This window comes from Fistularia commersonii, chromosome 2 (assembly GCF_037954325.1).
Source record: "Fistularia commersonii isolate RoL2024-O1a breed Wild chromosome 2, RoL_Fcom_v1.0, whole genome shotgun sequence".
Taxonomy (NCBI): domain Eukaryota; kingdom Metazoa; phylum Chordata; class Actinopteri; order Syngnathiformes; family Fistulariidae; genus Fistularia; species Fistularia commersonii.
The window spans coordinates 24268282-24293897 of record NC_141285.1 but is presented as its reverse complement, the minus strand read 5'-3'; the positions used below and the strand labels follow the sequence as shown (position 1 = coordinate 24293897).

General features: G+C 48.7%; 2 protein-coding genes and 1 long non-coding RNA gene across 11 annotated transcripts in view; 2 read left to right on the top strand and 1 right to left on the bottom strand.

Annotated features, from left to right (window-relative positions):
* The first annotated feature begins 1303 nt into the window (after positions 1–1303).
* Positions 1304–5528, top strand: prorsd1 (prolyl-tRNA synthetase domain containing 1). Of its 2 annotated transcripts, XR_015108837.1 has the most exons (5): positions 1304–1460; positions 2472–2597; positions 2664–2753; positions 3754–4156; positions 4273–5528. XR_015108837.1 is itself a non-coding variant. In XM_086174338.1 (4 exons), exons 1-4 carry the CDS (start codon positions 1380–1382, stop codon positions 3964–3966), a joined length of 510 nt encoding a protein of 169 aa, XP_086030464.1. In that variant the 5' UTR covers positions 1304–1379; the 3' UTR covers positions 3967–5528. The 2 variants fall into 2 exon arrangements, 1 of the variants encoding a protein (XP_086030464.1); XM_086174338.1 differs by having other exon boundaries at positions 3754–5528.
* Positions 5529–9619: 4091 nt separating this feature from the next.
* The window catches only part of LOC147236799 (ubiquitin carboxyl-terminal hydrolase 54-like), a 33573-nt gene continuing 17576 nt past the window's right edge, over positions 9620–25616 (top strand). For 4 of the 6 annotated variants that reach the window (XM_086174264.1, XM_086174242.1, XM_086174290.1 and 1 more), the window contains exons 1-4: positions 9620–9687; positions 10306–10379; positions 10492–10806; positions 23681–24333. In XM_086174264.1, coding sequence (XP_086030390.1) covers positions 24079–24333 — 255 coding nt within the window. In that variant the 5' untranslated portion in view covers positions 9620–9687; positions 10306–10379; positions 10492–10806; positions 23681–24078. Of the gene's footprint in view, positions 9688–10305; positions 10380–10491; positions 10807–16428; positions 16459–17790; positions 17895–23680; positions 24334–25616 lie in introns of those variants that run through there. The other 2 variants (XM_086174257.1, XM_086174249.1) reach the window with 2 other exon arrangements.
* On the bottom strand, positions 9970–19267 carry LOC147236800 (uncharacterized). 3 transcript variants are annotated; one of them, XR_015108834.1, is made up of 4 exons: positions 14337–16511; positions 12650–12798; positions 10652–10785; positions 9970–9990 (listed from the first exon to the last, which is right to left on the bottom strand). It is a non-coding gene; the product is annotated as an uncharacterized LOC147236800 (long non-coding RNA). The 3 variants fall into 3 exon arrangements; XR_015108832.1 differs by lacking the exon at positions 9970–9990 and having other exon boundaries at positions 10650–10785; positions 14337–15262; positions 15368–16511; XR_015108836.1 differs by lacking the exons at positions 9970–9990; positions 14337–16511 and adding an exon at positions 18209–19267 and having other exon boundaries at positions 10650–10785.

Genomic DNA, 25616 nt, shown 5'->3' with positions numbered 1-25616 from the left:
AGGTGGTCGCCGCTCCGGCTACGACAGCATCGGTGGAGCGCTCATTCTCTGCACTGAAAAGACTCAAAACGTACAGTCGGAACGGAACCGATCAAGGACGACTGTCTTCACTGGCAGTGATTTCCATTGAGATGGAGAGACTTTTAAAACTGAAAAAGATAAGGAAGACTTCTACAAGCGAGTTATCGATGCCTCAGAATGAGCGGCGCATGGACTTCATTTAGAAGTAAAGGTAAGAGATAATAACCTTTTCTTTCCATGTGCGTTTTTCTATGCTACAGTTTGTATATGTAAAGACTGCTAATATGATATTTTAAACCAGTGTTTCCCAGACTTTTTTGAGCCACGGCACATATTTTACATTAGAAAAATCACACGGCGCACCACCAAATAAATAGGTCAAAAACATTTTTTAACGAATTACAATGAAACCATAGTCTCAATTTACTTGGTGTGAAATCTAATATCTGTAGATTCATCAAGTTGCAATGCAAATTTCCTTCTGATGTGCAACTTTTCCAGAACACTTTTTGCAATATCTGAAGGCATGTCATCAATATGCCTGAAAATGGTATTATTTGAGAGAACTCTAATTCTTAATCAACGCCAGAGCCGAGCATTTCTTCTACAATGATTTTGCCGGCAGGTAGTAGTAATATTTTGCTACGGCGTGTGGCTGTTTGGATTTAGAGATGAGTTCAGCAACTTTATAGCAACTTTATAGTTTTCAACAATGCTGCCTGTTTATTTATGGGACTTTTTATTTCAAAAATGTATCACGCAAAGCGTCACTAATCACTCTGATACACAGATACACAGGTTAATTCACTACCGTTGCCATGGAACGGGAACGCTGCCCACATAGACATAGGAAGACACATTATTTGAGTTGGATAAATAATTTTCGGACCAATCGGGTGAAAGTGGGCGTTTTTCCACGGCGCACCTGATGATCTCTCGCGGCACACTAAACAAAACAAAACATGTCAACTGCTGCCAATAAGAATAAGCTGCTCCGAGGGGTTCATACGTTTGTAAATCTAACCGTGACGACATCAGTTCCTCAGCAGTCATGAACCTCACCGCACCTGAGGGATGGAGAAGATCTGGGTAGAAAGATGCTGAGGTTGGAGCTGCTGGACAGGAGGTCTGGAATGGAGGTTTATGGATGGAAGATGCAGAGATGCCTCCAAAAGGGGTCAGCTTGAGGAAAAGAAAGCATCCCTGGTCTGCCAGTGATGCTCGGAGGCCTCCTCCAGCCCCAGAAGAAGCGCCGCTAGAGGGCAGCACTGGGCGCTGAGAAGCGGAAACAGGAAGAGAAGGAGTCCTCCAGCTGTTTGTGTCCATCTGGTCGGATCCACAGACAAGCAGGCGTGAGGATGTCCGTGGAACTGCGGTCCGAGCTGCAGGCGTTCCTGCAGGGTCTGGAGATCCAGACGACTTGCGTGGACCACCCGCCGGTAACCGTGGAGCTCCAACCACCCGGTTTTGACTGCATGACTTTAAATAAGTTTCCCGTCTGTTCTGCAGAGGCTCAAACGCAGAGCGTGGATTTTGCGCTGAAATAATGTCCTCTTCGTGGGGAAACCGGTGTTTCCACGGGACTCCACGCTGCAGTTAGCATTTTTTTTAATCGTGTATTTGCGTGCACAAACTCGTTTCCGTGGATCTGCAACACGGTTCTGCCAGGGCCTTTTTTTTACTTCCAGGTCCTTCCTGACACGTCTCAGCCGCCCGGCCTGCCGCTCTGCTCGGCCGCCACAAGGTGGCGACAAATGACAATTTTACGGTTTATCTGCTCTGCCGACGAAGGAATCCTGGAAAAAACTAAAAATCAAATCAGGTTAATGATTTTTCCCAGCGGTATAATAAGGCATGAGTCATTAATTTCTGACAGCTAAAGCTTTTTTTTTTCCATTAAGAATTACAGTTCTAATATGCATAATCAATGCATAGAATAAATGGGTTATGGATAGATGTTGTTTTTTTTTTTAATCCCCTGAGGTGAAATTAAATTGACCTAGAAGCCAGGTAAATCAAAAAACAATGAAGTGGAGAAAAAAAAATGAAATAAAATTGGTAGAAACACAGAAGTGCGATGCAGCAGATTGGAAGATAAGAAACAGGTAAAAACGTTTCTCTTCCAGGACTTTTTACTGCGCTGAGGCCCCAGATCAAGTTGGCAGCAAGTTAGGCTATGCAGTGTGTGTGTGTGTGTGTGTGTGTGTGTGTGTGTGTACGTTTGAGTGTCTCTCTCAAAAAAAAAAAAAAAAAAAAAACCCTCACTAACCCAAGCTTACTGTTCTGTATATTTCCTGTGCATCGTATATTTGTAAGTGTATTTGCAGTCCTTATGTCCTCTAATGTAAGTCGCTTTGGATAAAAGCGTCTGCCCAATGTAATGCAATGTAATGTAATGTAATGTAATTTGGTGAAAATGACTTTTTTAAAGTTGGTCTCTCTTACCTCAGGTGTTCACAGTGGAGGAGATGATGCCTCACCTGCAGGATGTGAGCGGCGCCGTCACCAAGAACCTCTTCCTGAAGGACAAGAAGAAGAAGAGCCTGTGGCTGGTATCGGCCCGCCACGACCGCCAGGTGAGCCAAAGCAGACCTCCGGCGTCCCTCCAGCTCCTGTTGGTGACCTTCTCCGCTTCTCCACAGGTGAACCTCAACGACCTCGCCAAGAAGCTGGGCGTCGGGAGCGGCAACCTGCGCTTCGCGGACGAGGCCATCATGTTGGAAAAACTCAAGGTGGGAAGGGGTTTCTCAACTTTTCGGATAGAGCAGTGTTTCCCAACCGCTGTGCCGTGGAAAAATGCCCACTTTCACCTGATTGGTCCGAAAATTATTTATCCAATGCAAATAATGTGTCTTCCTATGTCTATGTGGGCAGCGTGTCCATTCCATGGCAACGTGCAGTGAATTAACCTGTGCATCTGTGTATCAGAGTGATAAGTGACGCTTTGCACGATACATTTTTGAAATAAAAAGTACCATAATTTCCGGACTATTGAGCGCACCTCAATATAAGCCGCACCGGCTAGCCGATCGCTATCTCGGTCTTCCTCCTGCGCGCTAAAACCGTCAAAGTCGTCTTCTTTGGTGTCGGAGTTGAACGGACTCAGAATTTCCCGGTCATTTCATCGGTCCGGTGTGACGTGGATAAACGTTTTAGCGGCGTGAAGCTCGTTAGCGTCCCCCACCCAAAAAAGTCCATATATTAGCCGCATCGTCGTTTACGTGAAAAAAGTCGCGGCTCATCGTCCGACAATTACGGTACTTGTATCTGCGTAAACAAACAGGCAGCATTGTTGAAAACTATAAAGCTGCGATAAAGTTGCTGAACTCATCTCTAAATCCAAACAGCAAAACATTAATACTACCTGCCGGCAAAATCATTGTAGAAGAAATGCTCGGCTCTGGCGTTGATAAAGAAATAGCCAGTTCTCTCAAATAATACCATTTTCAGACATATTGATGACATGTCTTCAGACATTGCAAAAAGTGTTGTGGAAAAGTTGCACATCAGAGGGAAATTTGCATTGCAACTTGACGAATCTACAGATATTAGATACATTAGATTTCACACTAAGTAAATCGAGACCACGGTTTCATTCTAATTTGTTAAAAAATGTTTTTGACGGGTTAGAAAAGGCTGGGAAACACTGGGATAGAGGATACGCCGCAGTCGCCGGGCGTTGTATTTCCACTCGCGCCAATGTTGAACGTTAACTCCATCACGTGTCCTCAGGTGGGTCAGGGCTGTGCGACGGCGTTGGCTCTGCTCTTCGACAAGGACAGGAGCGTCAAGTTCGTCCTGGACCGCGACCTGGTGGAAGGAGGCCACCAGATGGTCTACTTCCACCCCATGACCAACGCCGCCACCCTGGGGCTTCGGCCGGACGACCTCCTGCGCTTCCTGAAGGAGACGGGTCACGAGCCCATCCTGGAGAGCTTCGAGTAGAAGGAACCCGGACGTTAGAGCGCACCTGGACCTAAAAATGTGAGAACTCCTCCAGGCAGCGGCGAGGAAGCTCTGCTAACTGCGTTTTAAGCTGCAGCAGACCACAAAAAGACTTGCACGGATTCATAACAAAACAAATATTTGACACTTTTTAGCTGCAGGGCACCTCATGCATTCATCCACGCCTGAGGTGAGAAGATTGCGTTCAATTTGATAGCAGTTTTTCATGATTGGACTGTCTTTTAGGCCTTGAATCACATCTTGGAAAGTAAAAGCTAAATAATAAATAATTGTTTCAATCTTAAGGTGGAAGTGTTGCCTGTCAGGACCTGATTCTCAACATCATCTCCAAGCGCTTACCGAAAAAGGATATGCTCCATTTTTGGACCGGCGGTTCCACTTGTGGCTGCCAGTCATGATTAATGCCTCCTCCCTCTCAACTGCTCACACACACACACACACACACACACACACAGAGCTGAGGAGGAGCTCCTTCATGACCAGCTTGCTCCATTGCAGCATGTTCTCTCTAGATGTGAGTCCTGACTAAACATTCTCACCCTCAGGTTTCATCCTGTTTTCCCTCCGTAATCTGAACCATGTTTATCTTTTTTCAATTGGCAGCCTGAGATAAACAGCTAGCACCCTCCACAGCGTAGACTCCGATTATTTGTACTGTAAGGTGTGTGTGTGTGTGTGTGTGTTGAGCTTCCCAGAGAAGAGAAGGTCCCCACTTGGAATGGGTTCTTCTGTCAGCTGTAAAACGTCTCCACGGATTTCCACCTCTGAACTCCAGGGTAAACCTCGATCCTCGCAGACTAACTTCTGCGCCGAATTTTTTTTTTTTTTTTTTGGATTTAGCCGGTGGCTCTTCCAGCAAAGTAACCTCTCAGATGGTGAGTTTCTCCAAAAAAGGTTTCCCTGGGAAAGTTGCGGCAGCAGAGGCTCCTCCCCCGTCCGGCCCAGCCCCCCCCCCCCCTGCATTCTTAACAACTCGGTGTGTATTGTTGCATTGTTGTATGAAATTAGCAAATGAATAAACGTTACACACTGACGCTCAGTTCCCAGGCATTCTTTCACATGCAATGTGTGTGTGTGTGTGTTTTTGTGTAACCACCCTAGAGGGGTTCCTGTGGGATTTGTGTCTCTGCGGGGACACGAGAGCCCACCTCTTTAAATGGCAGTTTTAGGGTTAAGAATTAATTTCAGGCTCTGGATCACACTGAGGAGGATGTTGCGGTTCAGTTGAGAAGATTAAGGTAAGAGAACACACACACACACACATCCTTGAGAAGATACCTCTCTCCCTGTGTGTGTGAAGCATCTGCCGATTCATAGAGTCCAGGCGGGAAAACAAGCGACGTCTCCTAGGTGACGCGAGCCGTCTCAGGTGTGAACACACTCCGGGATCAGAACAGGTGGTCTGGACTGCAGGAGCCTCGCGTGGTGTGTTTTGCAAGTTGCACTTCATGTACAGTGTTTTCTTGTGAGGTAGAAAGCAATTTTATGGAAGGTGTTGAAGAAACAGCAGATGTGATGCTGCAGATCCTGAATAGAAAGAGCTGGACTTTTGCAAATGTTGCAATGTCCTGCTGTTCTGCACAAAAAAGTGAATTAAAAGATGAGCGCAAAAATTCAGAAACGTTGGGTTACATAAGAGTTTACCTGAAATGTGACCGTGTGTTGCAGCGACCTCTGACCGACCTCCGTATGGAATCTGAAATTCTTCATCCTACTTCCGCGTTTGCCTCCGGTCCCTCCATCGCAGCCCGTCGCCGTGGTGACGGAGCCTGAGACGGGTCGCCGTGGGGGAATGGTCTCCAAATGATCCGTCATTAGGTGTGTGTTCCAGGCGGTTTTTCCATCTCCCAGATATAATGGTGATAAGGGACACGAAGTAAAAGAGCTACTGTTTTGGGACTGTGTGTGTGTGTGTGTGAGAAGAAGCTGTCTAGACTCTCATGATGTAATTGTCTCTTTTACAACCCCTCTCCTGCTGGCAGGCGGAGAATAATAAGGCGCTGCGGTTTCAGAATGGCACTGCTTCTCATTTGCAACCCAGATTAGCACAAAAGAACCCCCAAAGAAGCAGACATTTTAATTCATGCCGTTTTTTTTACAAACATTAATACAAATCAGCCCGAGGAGACCGGGGAGATTCATTTTCTGATCCGACTCGTTTGAATTCCCTTTATTTCCTCCCATCTGTGTTACGTCCACTACGAATGTGAAGAGCAGGACAAAATAGCCCCTCTTTGAATTGGGTTATTTCGATCGCCGTTATAGGATGAGGATGAAAATAACCCCAACTCTGCAGACCCAACCTTCTCTGCGGTTTGCCGACAGTCCCGATGTTGGCGCCGCGGCGGCGCTCTCAGGTGTAAACCTCCAACGCCGTCGGAGCAGCGTTGTTGTTGATGCGGTTGCGGTTCGAGGGCTGTTGAATTTAGACTTCGGGTCGGTCGACGGTGACGACGGGCTGCAAACGCGCGCCGCTCGGACGAGAAGCAGCGGTAGTTCTTGTCGCGGCGTCCTCCTGGGCGAACGTGACGTCAGCGAGGGACGCTACGTTCAACGCTTTCCATGTGGCGACTGATGTGGTGTGAGTGACACCAGACTGGCGGCGGCGAGACGTAAAGATGACCTTTTATTAGCTGGAAATCACGTAGCATGATGGGTAGAACAGGGCGGAGAACATTTACCAGAACATCCAACGCAGAACCACAGCTACAATTTCATTCTGATTTTCCAACACGGTGTGTTTTTCATCGTAATTTGTCTCACACACACACACACACACACACACATACTGGCCTCCTGTGTTCTAATGGGACGGCAGGAATGTTGGGTGTTTTGTTGCTTGTTGTTCTGGTGAGTTTTGGTTTTTTGTTGTGACAGAAGAATTCTGCAGAGGACTTCTCGCCCCTTCCTCATGACAAATAATAAACCGGAAAGCGGGCTGAAGTCTATTATCGTATTTTTCGCATTTAGAATCCTGAACTTTTCTCAAAAATCGTCCGCGCGCCTGATGTATGAATTCTTGTTGCGCTGACTGACCTTGAATCAATGTAATGTGGAACACTGCGCTCAAACATCTGTAAATGTTTTAGTGCGAATATGGTAAGCGACAATCGCTCGGCTTGATTGATTGTCGGACCGTTGGACGTTGGACAACGTTAGATAACTAATTATTTGGTGCTGGAATACAACGTTGTTCCAACTTCACGCTAACTTCAGGTGTCCACTATCGCTGGCAAACATAAACCGATCAGAGAACGGTACGTCGTACGCTAATAGCGCTACGTACCGTGCTTCAACAATGAGGACTTCATAAAATGGCAAAATGGCATCTTACGAAGCGGAATTCAAAGTCAAGGCTATCAGTTACGCAGTTGTTGATGGGAATCGAGCAGCCGCGAAACAATTCAGCGTTTGTGAATCGATGGTACGGAAACTGAGGAAGCGAGGAGACGAACTGAGTAAAGAAAACCAAACGGTTTCCGAGGACACAAAGTGAAAAGGCCACAGTTTGAGAAAAAAATTTAAACTATGGATAATTGAGCGAGTGAACCAGTTGAATAAAGTTCGACTAAACTGACTATTTAGTTTCGCTTTATATAACACCTTATATATGAAAATAGACCCGTTTGTTGTTATTGCGCCTTATAATGTGGTTTGCATTATGGTCCGCAAAATACGGTATCACAATTATTCCCGGCTGTTTCTCAGATCTTCAAAGCTTAACAGAGAAGATCACCGCAGCTTCCTTTCAGTCAAAGCTAGCCCTAATTAGCATCGGTTGACATTTCCCAGCAGACGCCCAGCTGGCCGCCGACATCAGTCCTCGCTGACATTGTGGTGCGGCTCGCTCATGTGTCGCCACGTTAGCGGCCAATGAGCTGCAGAATCTGCACGGATAAATTAGTAAATTCGACTAAACGTTTGCCCCTAAATGGAAACTCCAAGCTAGCGGAGGTCGACGCTAACCGACCATTTCAAACACACGGCGTTTGATTTCGGCCGACGTGACCGTCGTAGTGTGTTCCGGAAAGACCCAAAAAAGGAACAGCAATAAAACCGCAAATCTGGGGTCGCGATGGGAGGGAGTTGTGTGAGATGTTTAGTGTCCGACCCGTGGACGTCCGGAAACCCACTCATCTGCCAAGTGACTCCAGTTAGTGGTGGTGTCGTTTCACAAGGCTGTGATTATCCCCGACAGCGCGGGGAGGTGGGGTTAGGAGGGGAATTAAAAAACCAGGCCCGGCTCCAAAAAAAGTGGCCACCCACGATCACATCTGGACCTTCAGACCTCCAGGAGCACAAAGCCTTCATGCATGGGCTTCCTCTTCCTCAGAAGCCTCCATGTGCAGATGGCCACTCCCGCTAGCGTGGGCACAGCTGGAACAGTCTGAAAAATTATCTGTACTCAACGGACAATCGGTAGCATCAAATTGTGAACATCATATATATATATGTATAAATATAAGTGATATATATATCGCCTACCATATATATATATATATATATATATATATATATATATATGGTAGGCGACCATATATATGTATATATGGTCGACCTTTTATATATATATATATATATATATATATATATATACACACACACACACACACGCACAGTGTACCCTTACCTTTCGCGGAACATCATAAAATAAAATTAACAATAAAAACAATCAATTAAGATGATATATATAAATGTATATAAAAAATGTATATACACACACAGTGTACCATTACTTTTCGCAGAACATCATAAAATGAAATTAACAATAAAGATTATATATAAAATAATATAAATATAAATATAAAATATAAATATAAACATATATATTTAAATATAAAATACATATAAAGATATAAAAGATATGAAAAATATTATATGTAAATATATATATATATATATATATATATATAAATAAATATGTATACACACACACACACACACACACACATATACAGTGTACCCTTTACGTGGAACATCATAAAATACAATTTACAATAAGTTAAGATTATATATACCTAAATATATATATAAAATATATATATATGAAAAAAATACTATATATATATACACAGTGTACCCTTCATTTTCGCGGAACATCATAAAATAAGATTAACAATAAATTAAGAGAAAAATTAGCACTTTTTTTTTTTTTTCAATTTCCGCAAAGTAGAGACGTGATCATTTTGATGGTATTTACAGATATATCAATCTTTGATAAACTTCACTCAACCCTTTACGAAGGTCCCGCTTTATTGCTGTTTTTTAATTCAGAATTTTTTTTTCTGGCTGAAAATTCTCTTATAAACGGCCACGGCCCCATCGGTCTATTTCCAAAAGTGAACCGACCGAACCATATTGTCTTCCCAATCTTGCAACATATTTCGCAGTGCTTTTGCGCTGTTTGTCGTTCGAGCGTGAGACCGGTCGATTTCTTCCTCTTTTTGTCGCTTCTCTTCTCTGTGAGGTCCTCGTCTGTCAACGGATCCGAATGGCGGTCTATCGCGCCGTCGACGTCATGTCTGAGAGAAGCCATCTCCTCCAAGAATGCATGCCAGCAAATGAGATCTTGTATTTTTGTTATTTTAGAAAATTATTTTTTTGTTTAATTTTACTGTTTTTGTCCTGTTAGGCTGGAAGAGGGGTTTTGGACCTGGTTTCCTCGGAAAAGAAAACACTGGGAGCCGCAATTACTTTAAGGTACCGCTGTATATATTGCTTTTTATTACCTTTACACTTTGTATAAACAAGTGTGTAGTGTGTTGCTTCTGAAATTCACAAAGTATTACAGAGAAAATTAAATTTTATTTATGTAATGAACTCATTTTGAGCTGTGGGCTTTCAGAGTGTGTAGCGAAGCCTTGACCTGAATTTTAAAAATAAATCGGAAAAAAATCACTGCATCAGTAAACAATGAAAAACAAGTATTTGCAAAATATCTTCATAAATATTTATTTTACCTGGTTTATGGGACTTCTGCTCCTGAACTTCTGCGCACAGCATCTGCAAATCGGGACTTTACCGTGAGTGTGACGTTATTTTGAGCGGCGAAAAATAATAAATATAATTTTATTTAATATTTCAAGATCACAATAATCTTCCAACTTAGAACTAAAAGTTAAAAAAAGGAATTAACACAAATGAAATACACTTCAATTCAATATTTATCATTTATTTTCCCAAGCCACTCGGAGCCGCAGTGTAACGATGAAAGAGCCGCAGGTTGCCGACCCCTGGGCTAGAATACGGCTATTTCATCATGGAAAAAAATGATTAAAGCAAAAAAAAAATTTCATCCAGTCTTTCCTGTTGCTTCAGATGTCAAAGGTCAAACTCTGAAAAGGCGGAGGTGTGATCGTAGGAAAACATCAAGACGTGATCAGAACCAGAAGGTGAGCGTTTCTCCCTGAAGCTCTTGTAAATCCACCTCCCGCTTGTCCATCTCCCTTCAAAACTCTAGCATTCAAAGTATTTCCGCGCACGCTTCGACACCTGTGTCTGCAGGCCGCCTCCGCCGGCCGGTCGGACGCCGTCTCTTTAAGAGAGCCAGGAAGTGTCGGAGCGCGGCGAGAGGGGGCGGAGCTTCCCTCTCCGGGGGCGGTGCTTCTCTGAGGAAACAGGTGTGTGTGCTGACAGGGATGATGTCATTCTACGCCTGAGTCACCTGGGAGACGGCAGCGTGGCCACGAAGACGGAGGAGGGAGGAAGGAGGAGGCGACGAGCCGTCAGCGTTACTCCTCTGCAGGAGGAGCCACGGAGGGTGAGGAGACCCGGCGGAGGAGCAGATGGAGGAGGAATCTGAAGAAGCAGTTTGTCAAAGTAAGAGAGGGAATGAATGAGAAAGAAGGTGCAGGTTGTGTTTTGTGTAAAGCTGTCCGATCTGACCGGGTTTAATCAAAGCACAAAACCACTTCCATGACTCATATGGTGATCCGGTGGAGGAGGAGCTGCAGTCCAGCAGCAGGAAGCTGTTCTTTCACTGTTGGGAAGGTCTTCTCACACACCTGTGTGCGATCAGTGTATCAGCCAGCGGCGGCTGACACCACACAGCAAACACCAGCTTTTCACTTCAGACCGCCGGAGCAGACCGCCGCCGGCTGCAACCGGTCGGCCTGAGCAGGGGTTCGACTCCACGTCGTTAATAAATGTAATTGGGATGATTTGAACGCCAGTTGTTGATTAATTAGCAAACATCGGCTATTAGGGGCTCTTAATTTATCACCGAGGCCCGTCGGTTTAATATTAATGACTTTTACAAGGCGAGTACGCCGCCCCGCGGATCCACCGCCTCTTTAAGTTCCGCCCAACTGCAAAATCGTACCGGAATTGCAGTTACCAAGCAACGGTTAATCAGCTGAGACCTCTCGTGTAAAAATATCACTGGAGGTTTTTATCACCCCGAGTGTTTCACATTTCCCTTGTCTCTTTTTTTTTTTTTTTTTTTTGCGGTCGGGCTGAACGGACCCAGCGGAGATCTCCTCAAGGTGGGAGCCGTCATTTAAACTGCAGTCTGTCCTGACTTGTAATACTTGCTCTGGCCAGAGGGGGCGCCAAAATCACCAAAATTGACGAGAAGCGTGCGTCCGATCAATCAATAAATGCTAATATCCGGCCAGCGGAAACTCAAACGTATTTTTCAAAAAGGGTAAAAGCACCAGTCAGGACGGTTTTCATCTTTATCCACGTGCTTCGGAGACATAAAAATGCAAAGCACTTTTTAAAACTTCGTGTCCCCACAACAATTGGGACGGTCAGCCAACAACGTCCCGGGATTTAGCGGCGCTTACGCAACTCTCCCGTCGTCGGCCCCGTTTTCGCTCATTAGCGGTTTTAAGCAGATTTTTTGCCCCCCGAGTGCAGCCCCGGGCCCCTCCACGCAAACAAACCCCCCATTAAAAATAGATCAAGAGTAAATTTAAGCGGTGTTAAATGTGTCAGTGCGCGACAAACAAAGTGGTGACGAAGAGCCTGCAGACACACACACACACACACACACACACACACACATGTCGTAGTAAGTGACTCATGTGGCCTTGGGGAGGTGTGCACCTGTACTATCCTTGTGAGGACAAGTTACACTTGCAATTCATCATATGAGGGACATTTCAGTCAGTCATCTCGCGTGTGTGTGTGTGTGTGTGTGTTTGTTTTCACTCCGGTTTCATGGCGTGAATTCTGACGTTAACATCATCGCGGGGTTTGTCGGAGTTGAGTTGAGGATCTCCTTCAGTCCTTGGAAATGACAGAGAGCCAATGCCATGTTCTCCTAAATAGGAGAGCAGTGTGCAAGCACTCTTGTCTATATTTGTGAGGACCAATTTTTACAAGCACATCAGTGTTTCTCTTTCTGTGTGCATGTGTGTGTGTGTGTGTGTGTGTGTGTGTGTGTGTGTGTGTGTGTGTGTGTGTGTGTGTGTGTGTGTGTGTGTGTGTGTGTGTGTGCGCGCGCGGCGCCCGTCACAGCTGCTGTAATTTCACTGTGCTCACTTCCTGCATGACATCATCCTCTCCGCTTGCCTGCATTACACCTGTACTGTTTACTCTCCCAGTCATATGATGGTCTCCCGCACACACACACACACACACACACACACACACACACCGTTGTGTACCAAAGGGTGTCATGTAACAGCGTGTTTAATGTTCAGCAGTGCGTGTTTACGTTCGGGGCCGGTGAATGACGTGTCCCGGAGCGTCACGCCTCGCTCACGGCAGGATGAGGTCACCTGATGTCCTCCAAGGCCTGCAGAGCGTGACATCATGCACGGCATGGACGGACATCTTGTAGAACAACAGCAGAAGTCCAAACACCTGCATGGATGGATTTGGCGTCAAGGTAGAAATGTATTTGTGGAGCTGTTTGGAAACAGCTGTGCTACTATTAACGGGCGGAAGATGAACTAAATATTTGCAGATGCACATATAAACAGCTAAGTTATGGGGTTCCTGAGATCCCTGGACGCTCCCTGGATGTTTGGAGCTTCATTCTGAGCTGGAGGAACCTGACTTTAGATGATAGTTGTGATGGGCTTCATGGTACCACAAGGGTCATATCGGCGCTAGCTGGAGCCACAGCTGTACCCGCCTCAGCTGCTAGCTAGTGATGCTTCAGGAGGACTTTCCTGCGGTTGGTGCGTCAGGTCCTGATCCATGGTGTACCCAGAGTTGGTAGCTGCTGCTGAGAACCTGGGAAGATGAGAAGCTGTTGTCCAGGTCCACACGGTGTGTCCTGAACACCCCTTCTGATTGTGAATTCTTGTCGAAATCTTCTTCTCTTGGCAACTGGGCTGGAATTTCTTCACTTGAAGATGCTTCACCGCTCATCAGAGAGGCCCAAAAAACCTGGCGGTTCGATCTGGAAACTCCCCATAGGTCATTTAGAACTGAAGGAGCCTCTTGGATGAGGGATGAAACGTTTTCAAGTGAAGAAATTCCAGTCCAGTTGCCAAGACTTTGACAAGAATTCACCATGACCTGGATAACTGAGGACCTCCAAAGACATCCTTCTGATTGTGACATCTTCACTGCCTTGGTCTCCTGGCTGCTGACGGGTGCATCTGTTCTCCAGTCAGATGTTTGTTTGCAGCCCCTCGTACCTGCCTTGGTTCCCTCCAGGACCATACCCACACAGCTGGGTTCCACAGGCTCTGGGCTGTGGTGCGAGGGTTATCTTCAATGTTGCCCCGTCCAGCATCCACCTCCCCTCACCCCGTGGTCAGCGTGGGTTGGAGAGGTTTTAGGGAAAGACCGGAATGTAGCTTTCCATCCAGATGCCAATCCCATCTGTTTCAGAAGCCTATGAAGAAGCCCCCGTCTTGGTGGGACTGAATCCCTGTACCGCCCAAATGGAGATCCAGATCATCGAGCAGGTTCCACTCATAGGCATAGACTCCTGTCCCAGAGGGGTCTCCTGGCCAAGGTGACCTCCTTGTGTGAGGACCAACGGAGTCTGAGCCTTCCATTTGGTTATTTGTACTTCGGACGCCTCCGTTTTGTGAACCGGCTCCAGGGTTGCGGGCATACAAGTATGTCTGCTAGTGACCCTTTGTCCAGAGGGGCAAACACCACCAGTGCTTGGGAAGAAAAACAAAACCTCCCAGATGGCTTGTCATGGTCCATCACACAAACATAGATGATCACCAGAAGACAACGGCGTTACGCTAGCATGGCCCTGCTGGGATCAAACTCCACCCAAACTCAGACCACAATGACCACCACAGCAAGGACACAGGGTCACCAGCACCTCCAGGAGCATGGACAAGATAATCCGACCCCACCAAACCCACTGCCAGTGTGTGTGTGTGTGTGTGTGTGTGTGTGTGTGTGTGTGTGTGTGTGTGTGTGCTGACCTTTTGATGCCAACCGACATGTTATTTGATGGAAACTCAGGCGTGTGGATGTTGGAGCTGATATCACACCAGCAGGCAGGAAGTGAAATAGGGTGCTTTCCAAAATAAACCATCTGAAGTTTGGAAGATAAAAAAATGATTTCCATCAGGCCTGGAGTTGTGGTCCTCCCTCCGTTGCTGCAGGAGAAGAAGTCCAGTGGAAAACCCATCGGTTGGTTTTGAGCTTAGCTTTTAGCTCTTTGTTCTCCAGGATATTTGCAGACGCTCCATCTCCCGTCTTCTTTGTAGGCATCTCAGACTCTTCCAGAGTGTCAGAAGGACTCCTCGTCATCCTCCAGATCTGCTTTGATGAACGGTCTTCTCCTCGGCGCCATCTCGCTAATCGCTTGACCTTTGACCTCGAGCCCTTTGTCCCGCTTTCCGGCGGGTCGTCTCAAAGAGTCTCAAAGGAGCGGCGGATCTGCCGGGGTTCCTCGGGGTGTTTGTGGAGATGAGCTTCTGTTGTGGGTGTCAAAGCCCAGGAGCTGCTCTTCCTTCTTCTGGAGCAAACAGCTGAGCAGCTTCTCCTGATCACGGAGGCCGGGTCTTCTACCTCGTGCTGGGATCTTTCTCAAACCATCCAAGAAGGTAATCCATAAATCTGGACGGGTTGGACCTTCCATACAAGAACATCGATGGGCAGAGGTGGACCACGGAGATGTATCTACAGCTTGTGAGGGGTCACAGTCAGAAGGTCCCCTGGGGATCCAGGTTCTCCTCAAACGAAGGTCTGCTCTCAGCACCGCTGGGCCGGCTCCCACCGGCCAAGTATCGACCTGCCCCGCCCCCGTCATCTGATCGGATCAATAACGCTGATCGATAAGATGGAACACGCCGCTGCTGATGGAGGTCTGCAGGGGAAGCCGGTCTGGTCCAGTGGAAACCATCTGAGAGAAGGTAAAGACAGCGATGCAGATGTTAGACTCGTTCCAAGTGTTCTTGTCAGCAGAAGTCGAGTGCCGTGGATTCAAAGTCATAGTAATCCTAGCTACTTTGGAGGCTCCCTCAGTGCAGGAGAGGTCCTCCTCAGATCAGATGGTGTCAGATGTTCATGTCCAGCACACAGCGGGAAACTGCATGTCTCTGCTGTCGGTGCCTGTCAGAGGTGGCTCTCCAGGTCGGTGATTGTTGGAGGTGGATCTCCAGGCTCATGAACAATGGAGGTGGATCTCCATGCTGGTGATTGTTGGGAGTGGATCTCCACGTTGGTGATTGTTGGAGGTGGATCCCCGGCCCGATGAATGTCGGAGGTGGATCTCCATGTTGGTGATTGTTGGAAGTGGATCTCCAGAATCATGAATGTCAGACGTGGATCTCCACGTTGGTGATTGTTGGAAGTGGATCTCCAGAATCATGAATGTTGGAGGTGGATCTCCATGCTGGTGATTGTTGGAGGTGGATCTCCAGAATCATGATCGTCATAGCTGGGTCTCCAGGCTCATGAATGTCGTAGGTGGATCTCCAGGCTCATGAACGTTGGAGGTGGATCTCCAGGCTCATGAACGTTGGAGGTGGATCTCCAGGCTTATGAACGTCGGAGGTGGATCTCCAGGCTCATGAACGTCGGAGGTGGATTTCCATGCTGGTAATTGTTGGAAGTGGATCTCCACGTTGGTGATTGTTGGAGGTGGATCCCCGGGTCGATGAATGTCGGAGGTGGATCTCCAGAATCATGAACATCGGAGGTGGATCTCCATGTTGGTGATTGTTGGAAGTGGATCTCCAGAATCATGAATGTGTGAGGTGGATCTCCATGCCGTTGTTTGTAAACAAGGATCCTTCCCTCCTCTCTCACGCCGTGCACGTGGTGCATGTAAGTCGTGCGCGGGCACGCACGCAGGCACGCACGCACAGCAAACCCCGCGCGCCAATCCAAACACGCTCACGTGTTCACGCAGGCGCACGCGCTCATGCGCTCGTGCTGCAGGTAGTAGCCCCTCCCCCTCAGACCTCGAGCCGCTTCAAACACAAAGCCCGCTCCTCCTCTTCATCTCCTCCTTCTTCTCCTCCTCCTTCTTCTTCTCCTTCTTCTTCTTCTTCTTCTCCGGTCGCCGTCGTCCCTCCGTCCGCCGCCGTCGTCCAGGTGAGCCTCCGTCCTCCGGCCGGTTCTCTCCCGGTCCCGCCGCCGGTCCCTCCTCCTCCTCCTCCTCCTCCTCCTGCTCTCCCGGTCGGGATTCAAACGGAGAGCCGTTACCCGGCGGCCGCCGCTAGCTTCTCTGCCGCCGGGTAACGGCGGGTGACGGCCGGGGTATCGTCGGGTATCGTGTCCGGGGCAGTGCCGGGTTTAGCCGGCGTCCCGCTACCGGGAGCATCCGGCCCGCCGCGGCTGGACGGCCCGGAAACCGGCGCCGTTCGCCGGGAAGTTTTCTGGAAGTGATGTAACGTAGCCGCGGACTGGAAGGGGGGTGACCGGGACCGGGACCGGGACTAGGACCGGGGACCGGGACCGGGGGCACGGCCGAACTCCTTCACGAACACCGGGTTTAACCGGACGCTCCAGCCCACAGAGCAGTGTGTGTGTTTGTGTTTGTGTGTGTGTGTGTGTGTGTGTGTGTGTGTGTGTGTATGTGTGTGTGTGTGTGTGTGTGTGTGTATGTATGCATGTATGTGTGTATGTATGTATGTTGTATGTGTGTATATGTATGTGTGTATGTATGCATGTGTGGGTTGTGTGTGTGTGTATGTATGTATGTATGTTGTATGTGTGTGTATATGTATGTATGTATGTATGCATGTGTGTGTGTATGTATGTATGTATGTATGTTTGTGTGGGTTGTGTGTGTGTATGTATGTATGTTGTGTGTGTGTGTGTGTGTGTGTGTGTATATGTATGTATGTATGCATGTTTGTGTGTGTGTGTGCGTGTGTGTGTATGTATGTATGTGTGTGTGTGTGTGTGTGTGTGGACGGTTCCTGAAGTGGGCTTCATGCTCTTGGACCTCCTCAACCCCCAGGAGATGTCCATTGGGAATTGTTTTGTTGAAGGACACGGGTGGAGATGAAGCTCCTGCTGTGGAAGTTCTCTGGTGTCTCTGAAGGACCTCCTCCCACCCAGATGGATTCTCCTCCAATGGAACTGCAGCATCACATCCTGCACGAACCCCCCCATGTGGAAGTTACTGTCAGAGCAGCTGCCGATCATCCAGCTCCACCCAGGACATTATTCAGCATTCTTCAGGGAGAAGAATGGAAGGAGCTCCTCCCCCGTCTGGATGATTTACCGTTTCTTCACTGAAGTGGTGGGAGCTGCTGCCGGGATAGACCTTCATCTGTGGAGAGGAGACACCAGAGCTGCTCCTCAGGAGGGCCACCATCCCCCGTCCAGCTGCTGTGGGGATGTTCTACAGGAGCTTGAAGGTCCTCCAGCAGAGACATGAACCAGCAACTCCTCGGTGGTCCAGGAGATCCTCACGTCTTCAGCGAGGAGCTTCTGCCACGGAGACGGAGAGGAGGAGAGGCGTCACGCTGGTGATTGACAGCACCATCTTCATCTGCTCCTCAGTGGAAAACTATTCCACGGTAGACAAGTTTAAGCTGTGTGTGTGTGTGTGTGTGTGTGTGTGCGCTGACCCACTGGGAAGACTGTCAGACTTTTAATGAAGTGCTGGTTTGGTTGATGACATCACGGCCTTCAGACGCTGCAGGAGGTGAGATGATGGTGCACACTCAGGTGGAGCTGCCGGCTCATTGCTTAAGTGTGTGTGTGTATGTGTGTGTGTGTGTGTGTGTGTGTGTGTGTGTGTGTGTGTGTGTGTGTGTGTGTGTGTGTGTGTGTGTGTGTGTGTGTGTCCTCCTATAGACAGCTCTGTAGGAGGACTGATCTTCATACCTACCTGAGTGTGAAATCAGGAAAGCGGTGTTTGGCTGCTGAAGCTCCAGGTGACAGCAGGTCTCCACTGGAGCCAGGTGGACTCAGATGATGACAAGGTTCTCCTCCTGGTTCCTGGTGTTCCTTCCGGTAGCTCAGGATGAGGCGGTGGGGTCGGCGCTGTCACTCTTGCACATGAGTCCATGGAGCTTCTGGAGGCCAGGAGGACACGAAGAGCGTGTTCCTGAGTTGTTTATTTCCAGGATTCTGTCCTCCTTCCAAATATCTGGAGAACTCACGGTGTCTAGATGTTTGCGTATCATGGAAGGTGTTTGCGTATTTGCACTGGATGGATCAGTGTTTTCCAGAAAATCCACTAGAAATTGGCACCAACGTTGACTTGTTGGAAAAGGCAGGAGGTCGGCGAGGAAACCGTCTCCTCCTTCCACGATGCGATGGAATCGCTCCACATTCCCAGCTTCCGAGTTATTTTGGTGTCGCGGCCGCTCAGAAGCGCGGCTAGATATTCACGAGTTCTCCTCGCCGCCACGAGGGCCCAGATCTTCTCGCTGCCAAGCAGGTCAGCTGCCGCGGGAGCTTCAGTTGGCCGGCACAGACGCCACGCGAGAGCCTCGCCGGAAAAATCTGTCCTTTGGAGACATCTCCGCTCTTGCACGCAGAAGATATCTTCCGACCGCCGTCCTGCTCGTCATCCATCCGTTTGTGTTTGTTGGCGCAACCGTTTTCCCTGAATTATTTGACATTTCGGGCGATCGCGATACAAAACGGCGCCTGGTTTAGTCGGTGCTGCTCCTCGTCCTCCTCAGATGTTCCACAGATGAAGAAGCACGGTGTTACTTCATCTTGTCGCACCCCGACAGCAGCCCCCCCCTTTCTGATGCGGGCATTAGAGCTGTGAGCGTGGGAGCCGGTTTTGGGGGTGGAGGGGTGGAAGGGGGTCCGGCCGGTCCGATAACAGGAGCTCTTTGTTCCTAATGTTCATGAGGAACGTGGTGGACCAGGGCTGCTGCTGTGTGAAGGACGGGGGACCTTCGGAAACACTGGCTGAGAATGAGAACATCCCAATTAATCCTTTCACCCATGTCCATGTCCTCCTCTTTAGCTGGCTCACTGCTAATTGGCCCGTGGGTTCCAAGCATGTGTGTGTGTGTGTATGAGTGTGTGTGTGTGTGGTGAACGTGGAACAAGCAGATAGCACAGTCTGGACCCATCACCGGCAATCTGATGACTTTGAAAGTCATGTCATGTGAACTGGGCTTTATCTAATCAATACTCCGCCTCTGCATGTTTCTGCCCCCGCAGGCCCCGGCCCTGCCCCCCCCTTGCCCACCCCGCTGCCCCTCGTGCCCCCCTCGTGCCCCCCTCGTGCCCCCCTCGTGCCCCCTGGTGCTCCCAGTGTTCCCAGTAGAAGCCGGCCTCCTGGCTGCGCTCCTGCCGGCCTGCAGGGAGGCTGCATGGAGCTGGGTTTGAGCCAGCCCAGGGAATCAGAGGTGATTATAGCTGTATGTGTGTGTGTGTGTGTGTGTGTGTGTGTGTGTGTGTAGCCTCTGCGACAGACTACTGGTGTTTTCTTATATAACCAATTTTACACCAAATCAGCCTGGGCTTTCATGAGCGGAGGAAATGACCTCTAAGCAGCAGAAGTAATCCTAGCCCTCTGATTGGCTGGCAGATGAATGAAGGGGAACTTCTCCCCATGCTGTGTGAAAACGTGGAGAGGGAGACAACAGGATCCTTTCCATCCTGGTCTCCTAGATGCTTCCATCTAGGACCATAGGCTCCATAAGGATAGTCATATCTCTGGAGCAACCATCTGAAACGCCATGGTCTGAGGAGAAACCGGCTCCTGACTGGTTGTCCTCCTGACTTAGCATTAACGTCCTCGAAGTGAAGCTGCTCATCGCTATCTCTGTGGTTCCTCAGTCAGGATCTGCTGAGGAGCCTTCGGTTGGAGCTCAGAGCTTCCTCAGAAGCAGAAGGTCGCAAAGCATTCCTATTTGGGGCTTCCAAAGGGTCCCGGCCGTGGCGTGTCTTGGATTTGCAAGAAGGTTGTTGGTCTCCTGGGTGGTCCACGCGTGGCTGCTGGTTGTCTGTCCCTGCGTCTGTGTCTCCAGGCTGATGGGTCAGGACACGTATCTCTGCATCCTGACTTCTTTGCTGATGTTGGTCTGAAATCTCTTCCTCCTCTTTTACCCGTGTTTACACTTTTCTGGCATTTCTGTCGAGCTTGTCTATGTGCCAGTGGAGAAGGTGCACGAAGATAGTTGGATAGCCCGCCTCCACATTTTGCCCGGCCTCCAAACAAAACCACAGATGCTTTATGGTTTTATAATCATAATGCAAATAATAATACAAATATAATCATAATAAAATCGACTGGGATAAAATCCGTTCTTTGATATAAGAGCTGCAAACAGTTGCGTCTACAAGAAAGTTAATATTCTTTTTTTCTGTGAAAAACTTGAAAAGGGTTATTTGGTTATTATTTATTTCCTAAATGGTGTTATTTATTTCATTAATAATGTTATTATTTATTCTAATTTTTTTTTTTTCCCCTGCCAAGATCCCAGAAGGGGTTCATCTTTGGTTATTTGTGGCTTTCTGGAAAACAATGAACGTTTACGTTTAGACGCCTCTGCGATCGTCACACTTTTTGTTACAAACTGGCCCGGCCCCTCCGTCAGAGAAGGGAAAAGTTATTTGGCCCTCGCAGGAAAAAGTTTGGGGACCCCTGGTCCAGGAGGTTCTAGAGAGGTTCTCTCTGGATCTCCTCTCCTTCTCCATCGTGCTCCCTCAGAGCTCTATATTTGGCCAACAGTGTTTTGTGAGCAGGGCTCAGTATCTCAGCACCAGAGGAAGATAAAATTATTACCCGGAGAGGAGAGGTATCACATGCTGCACCCCCCCCAACACACACACACACACACACACACACCTTCTCTTACACACACACACACACACACCCTCCCCCAGTCATTCCTGGAGATCAAAACACTGCGTCTGGTACACTACTGCTGACCTGCTGCCTTTAACAAGACTAATGTTGTTAGGTAAGGAGCTGCAGACCAGCTCACACACACACACACACACACACACACACACACACAGACGGTGTAATCCTGCGCAGACAGATCAAGCTAATCCCTCCTCACCTCCCTCTAGTATGACCTGGAGTTTACCTCTCTGGCTGCTCACACCCAGGTTTCCATCACTTGGTGAGGCGTTCACTGACCTGTGGCTTCTCTCCAAGTCCACACCAGACCTTCAGGGCCTCACCCTGAAGGTCTGGTGTTTGACACTCAAAGGGCAGGGGAGTGTTTGCAGCAGATAGGCTACGAACGTTCTCGCGGTGAAGCTTTTGCAGACATCTGAGGAACCCTTATTGAGTTTTCGGCGCCTGCTCAAATCTGCTGGTCGTCTCCGGTGGCAGGAATAGAGGGTTGGAAAAAAAGAAATCTGCACAGAGTGCTCCAAAAATAATTTCTTTTACATATACAGCGATCCCTCGCTATAACGCGGTTTACTTTTCACGGTTTCGCTACGTCACGGATTTGCATCGTGCGTCGTGTTCTGCATTCTGATTGGCTAAAAAGTCACTCCGCTTCTTCTCTACCTGCGCGTCAATAACGTTGCAGTTTAATATGAACACGTACGTAAAACAGCTTGACAAATTTACATGACGTACGTGCAAATTCTCTTGCGATGTCGAGTTTCTCTAAAACCCATAATGTTGACAAAACGCTCTGGACCGACAAAAGCACCTTGCAGGGCCCAAAAGGCAGCGGAAGATGCTATCTATCGCAGATAAAGTTAAACTTCTGGACATGCTAAGGGAAGGTAAAAGCTATGCGGCTGTAAGTCGGCATTACGGAATTAATGAATCTTCTGTTTGTTCCATAAAGAGGGAAGAAAAAAACATAAGGACGACAGCAGCGATGTATAATAGAGTATTTAATTGTATAATAATTGTAGGGAAAAAAAAAAACTCTGCTTCTTGCGGAATTCAAGCTTGGTGCCACTCCGCTTCTTCTGACTTTTTAGCCAATCAGAATGCAGGACACGATGCACGATGCAAATCCGTGAAGTCGTGAAACCGTGAAAAGTAAACCGCGTTATAGCGAGGGATCGCTGTATCTCACAAGAGCCGCACAAAAAAAAAAAGTAGTGAATCATCACGTGATCATTCCCCTTTTAAAGTCGGTGCCACAATAACATGTTTAACGCTTATTTCTGGTAAGCATCTGTTTGCTCAAAACATACTATATGTAGGATGAATTATCTTTATTTCTGGAGCGCTTTTGGTGTGTGGATTTTTTTCAAACCTCTATTCAGTCGACTGGGCAGCGGATGTGTGTGTGTGTTTTTTCCTTTTTCGGGCTCCGGCGGCAAGAACAGGAGCACTTTATGACCGATCCATGTGGATGATGAGCTCCACGTACCAGCGTTCTCCTATCCCTTCCTCAGATGTTGATAGCTCTGGTGCGCGTGAAGGTATCTTCTCTACCTCCTCCGGCCCTGTCAGCGGCGCTAACGTGCGGCCACATCGTCGGTGTGTTTGGTATTAATCGCCCGAGACGATCCTCTGGGCTTCGGCAGCTCCGGCAGACCGTCTGGACGGTTATAACCTGCCGGCCCGCGAGCCGAGGAGAAGCCGTAAACATCTCAGTGCCATCCCAGCCTCCAGTGCAGAGGAGCAGGAGGAGGAGGTCCTACCTCTGCCACATTACTCTGTCTGCCTGCAAAGCCCTTAAATTATCTCAATCTCTGGTCTGGGAGCAGATTTAAGGCCTTAAATCCAGTTATTACAGGTTGTGTTTTTACTCCAAGGCCTGGAATCTGCTGGGCTCTGCTCAGCTGACTCCTTCTCTGCACATCCACGGCTCCACAGCGCTTCCAAAGCCTCCCGCCCACAAATATGTGTTTTCCTTCTCGTTCCTGCGGTGAGATGTTGTTTCCTCGACGCCCATTTTTTTTTTTTTTTTTTTTTTTTTTATAAAGTGCCATTTTAACGCGTGAAGGAGGTGGACGTCCGGAAAAAAGCTCCTCTCGGGCTTCGGAGTCACCGCTTTACGTCTCGAAAGCGATCGAGCGGAGAAAGAAATCGGAGAAACCCGCATCGTCGCGGTTAAAAACAAACCTGAGCTTCACGTCAAACATCTCCCGCTCCTCCCTGCCGTCCACCAGATCTTCTTTGTTCTGGCTAATCCACTTCTGCGGTCTAAATTTAGCCGGAAGTCATCTTTCATGGGCAAATCCTTTCGGTGCCTCTGGGGTCGCGTGAAGGACGCCGTAGGGAATCTTTAGAATTCCCTTTATCTCTGCAGGCTCGGGTCACGGCCGTGGAGATGCTGGAATGTGTCTGAAGAGGTTCTTCCAGGTATTGGGTTCACCTCAGCGCAGGAGCAGACTCCGAAACCCGCCTCCCGGTCTGGAGTTTGAGGACATTTTGATAATTTTGTTTATTCTCCTTCCACAGGTTGAAGCCCACGTCCACCCGCGACCCCTGACCTTCTCCAGCCTGGCCGTAAGAAGGAGGCCAAAGGTCGCTGTGGCCGGTGAAGAAGAAGAAGGTACCTTCATCGAGTGTCCCTGTGGAGCCCCACTCTGAGTCTTCCAGTGGAAAGTTCTCAGGCTAGGACTGCAGAGCAGGTTGATTTGGATCTTCAGATACTGGACGTGCAGTGACTCCACTCTGAGATCCTGGGATTTCCAACACCTTGGATTGGTGGAGCTCCTAATGCAGCGGGCGGAGCTCATCGGAGATCTTCAGAGGTCCTCAGAGAAAAACTGATCTTCAAGCATTTTGGGTGGGGTTCCTGTCCTCTTCACGCTTTCGTCCGCCGGGCCGGGAGAAATGGCTGCCTCCGCACGGCGATGGATGACCGGAAGCTGATCCTCGCCGCCGGTGAGGCCCAGAAACCCGGAGACAAAGGAGCCGCCATGTCTTGGAAGAGGAACTACTTTGCGTCGGGTAGCGGTGGAAGTGGAGTAGCTGCAGGAGGAGGAGCGATGTGCCTCGCTGGGGCGCCGGCCATGTTGACGCCTCGCACCATGACGTCCATCGCTCCCAGTAAAGGGCTAAGCAACGAGCCGGGACAGAACAGCTGCTTCCTGAACAGTGCCCTGCAGGTAGACACACACACACACACACACACACACACACACACACACACACAGGCGTTGGCTCCTGACAGGGACGGGGCAAACAGCCGACTTCCGATTGTGTAACATTTCAGAATCCATATTTTCCAAATTAACGGCTGTCCGTCACGGTGTGGGGTTTTATCCTGAGGAGCAGAAAGACCTCCAGCGGTGACGCCTGGACCTCCTCAGAGAGAAGGTCTGGAGTTTCAACCGATCCAACACACTCCCAGAACCGAACCCGAGCCCAACCCGCGGATCACGGCTGTTAGCAAAACATACAGATGGCTAAGCTACATAGCGCCGCCTGTATGTTTTGCAGGCGGCGCTGCAAAACATACAGGTGGCTAAGCTACATAAGCTACACAGGCGGCGCTGCAAAACATACATACGTATGCAAAACATACATACCTGTGCGCATCCTAGGATCCGCACAAGTCTGGGATGTGTGTGTGTGTGTGTGTGTGTGTGTGTGTGTGTGTGTGTGTGTGTGTGTGTGTGTGGACACGTGCACGTCATGACGTAAGCGCAGCCCCGGTGGATGTTTGTTTTCGGTTAAAGCCGAAGCTTTTCGGGACGAACCCGTTAGCGAATCCAGGTCCGAACGGCGGCGGGAGGTTTAGCTCTTCCATACGTCCGAGCCTCCGACGGGTCACGGATGAACTTTCCTTCTGGTTACCGTGGAAACCAGAGGATTCCGTCGGCAAACGGAGATGTTCTCCACACGCGAGGCCTCCTGACAGGAAGGCTTGATGAGTGGATGATCTGAAACACCTCCAGCCCGGCCCTGACTCACCCGTGACTCATCGGCAGCCCGAGCTGTGGGAGCAGTTCATCATCTGCTGTGATATGTGAACCCGGCCGGCAGCAGGTTCTCCTTGAAGGCAACCTGAGAGGCCACACACACACACACACACACACACACACAGGGTAAACAGTCTGACAGAAATGCCACTCCTGCCCGAGTTGAGCGGAACTCGGGCGTGGGACGGTTCAGCAGGAGATCCAAGTCTGACATTTAAGTTTGGTTTCTGCTCAGACGTGGACGTCCTTTGGAGCTCCTCTGGTCAGACGCCTTTCTTCACCGACCTTCAGACCTCCTGCCTTTTCTAAAGCTTCCGTTGAATCATGAATGTTTGGTCTGTTTACATCAGATCTCAGACCTTTGCAGCATCAGACCTCCGGGATGTTTCATCTGCTCCTTCTGTCCACCATGGCTGTTCAGCTGCTGTGTGTGTGTGTGTGTGTGTGTGTGTCGGTGTGTATTGTGG

Bases quoted from the DNA above. Each gene is read 5' to 3' on its own strand.
- prorsd1 (XM_086174338.1), top strand. From the start codon at position 1,380: ATGTCCGTGGAACTGCGGTCCGAGCTGCAGGCGTTCCTGCAGGGTCTG. The intron at 2,598-2,663 runs GTGAGCCAAAGC...GCTTCTCCACAG, and splicing joins CGGCCCGCCACGACCGCCAG to GTGAACCTCAACGACCTCGC. The intron at 2,754-3,753 runs GTGGGAAGGGGT...ACGTGTCCTCAG, and splicing joins TCATGTTGGAAAAACTCAAG to GTGGGTCAGGGCTGTGCGAC.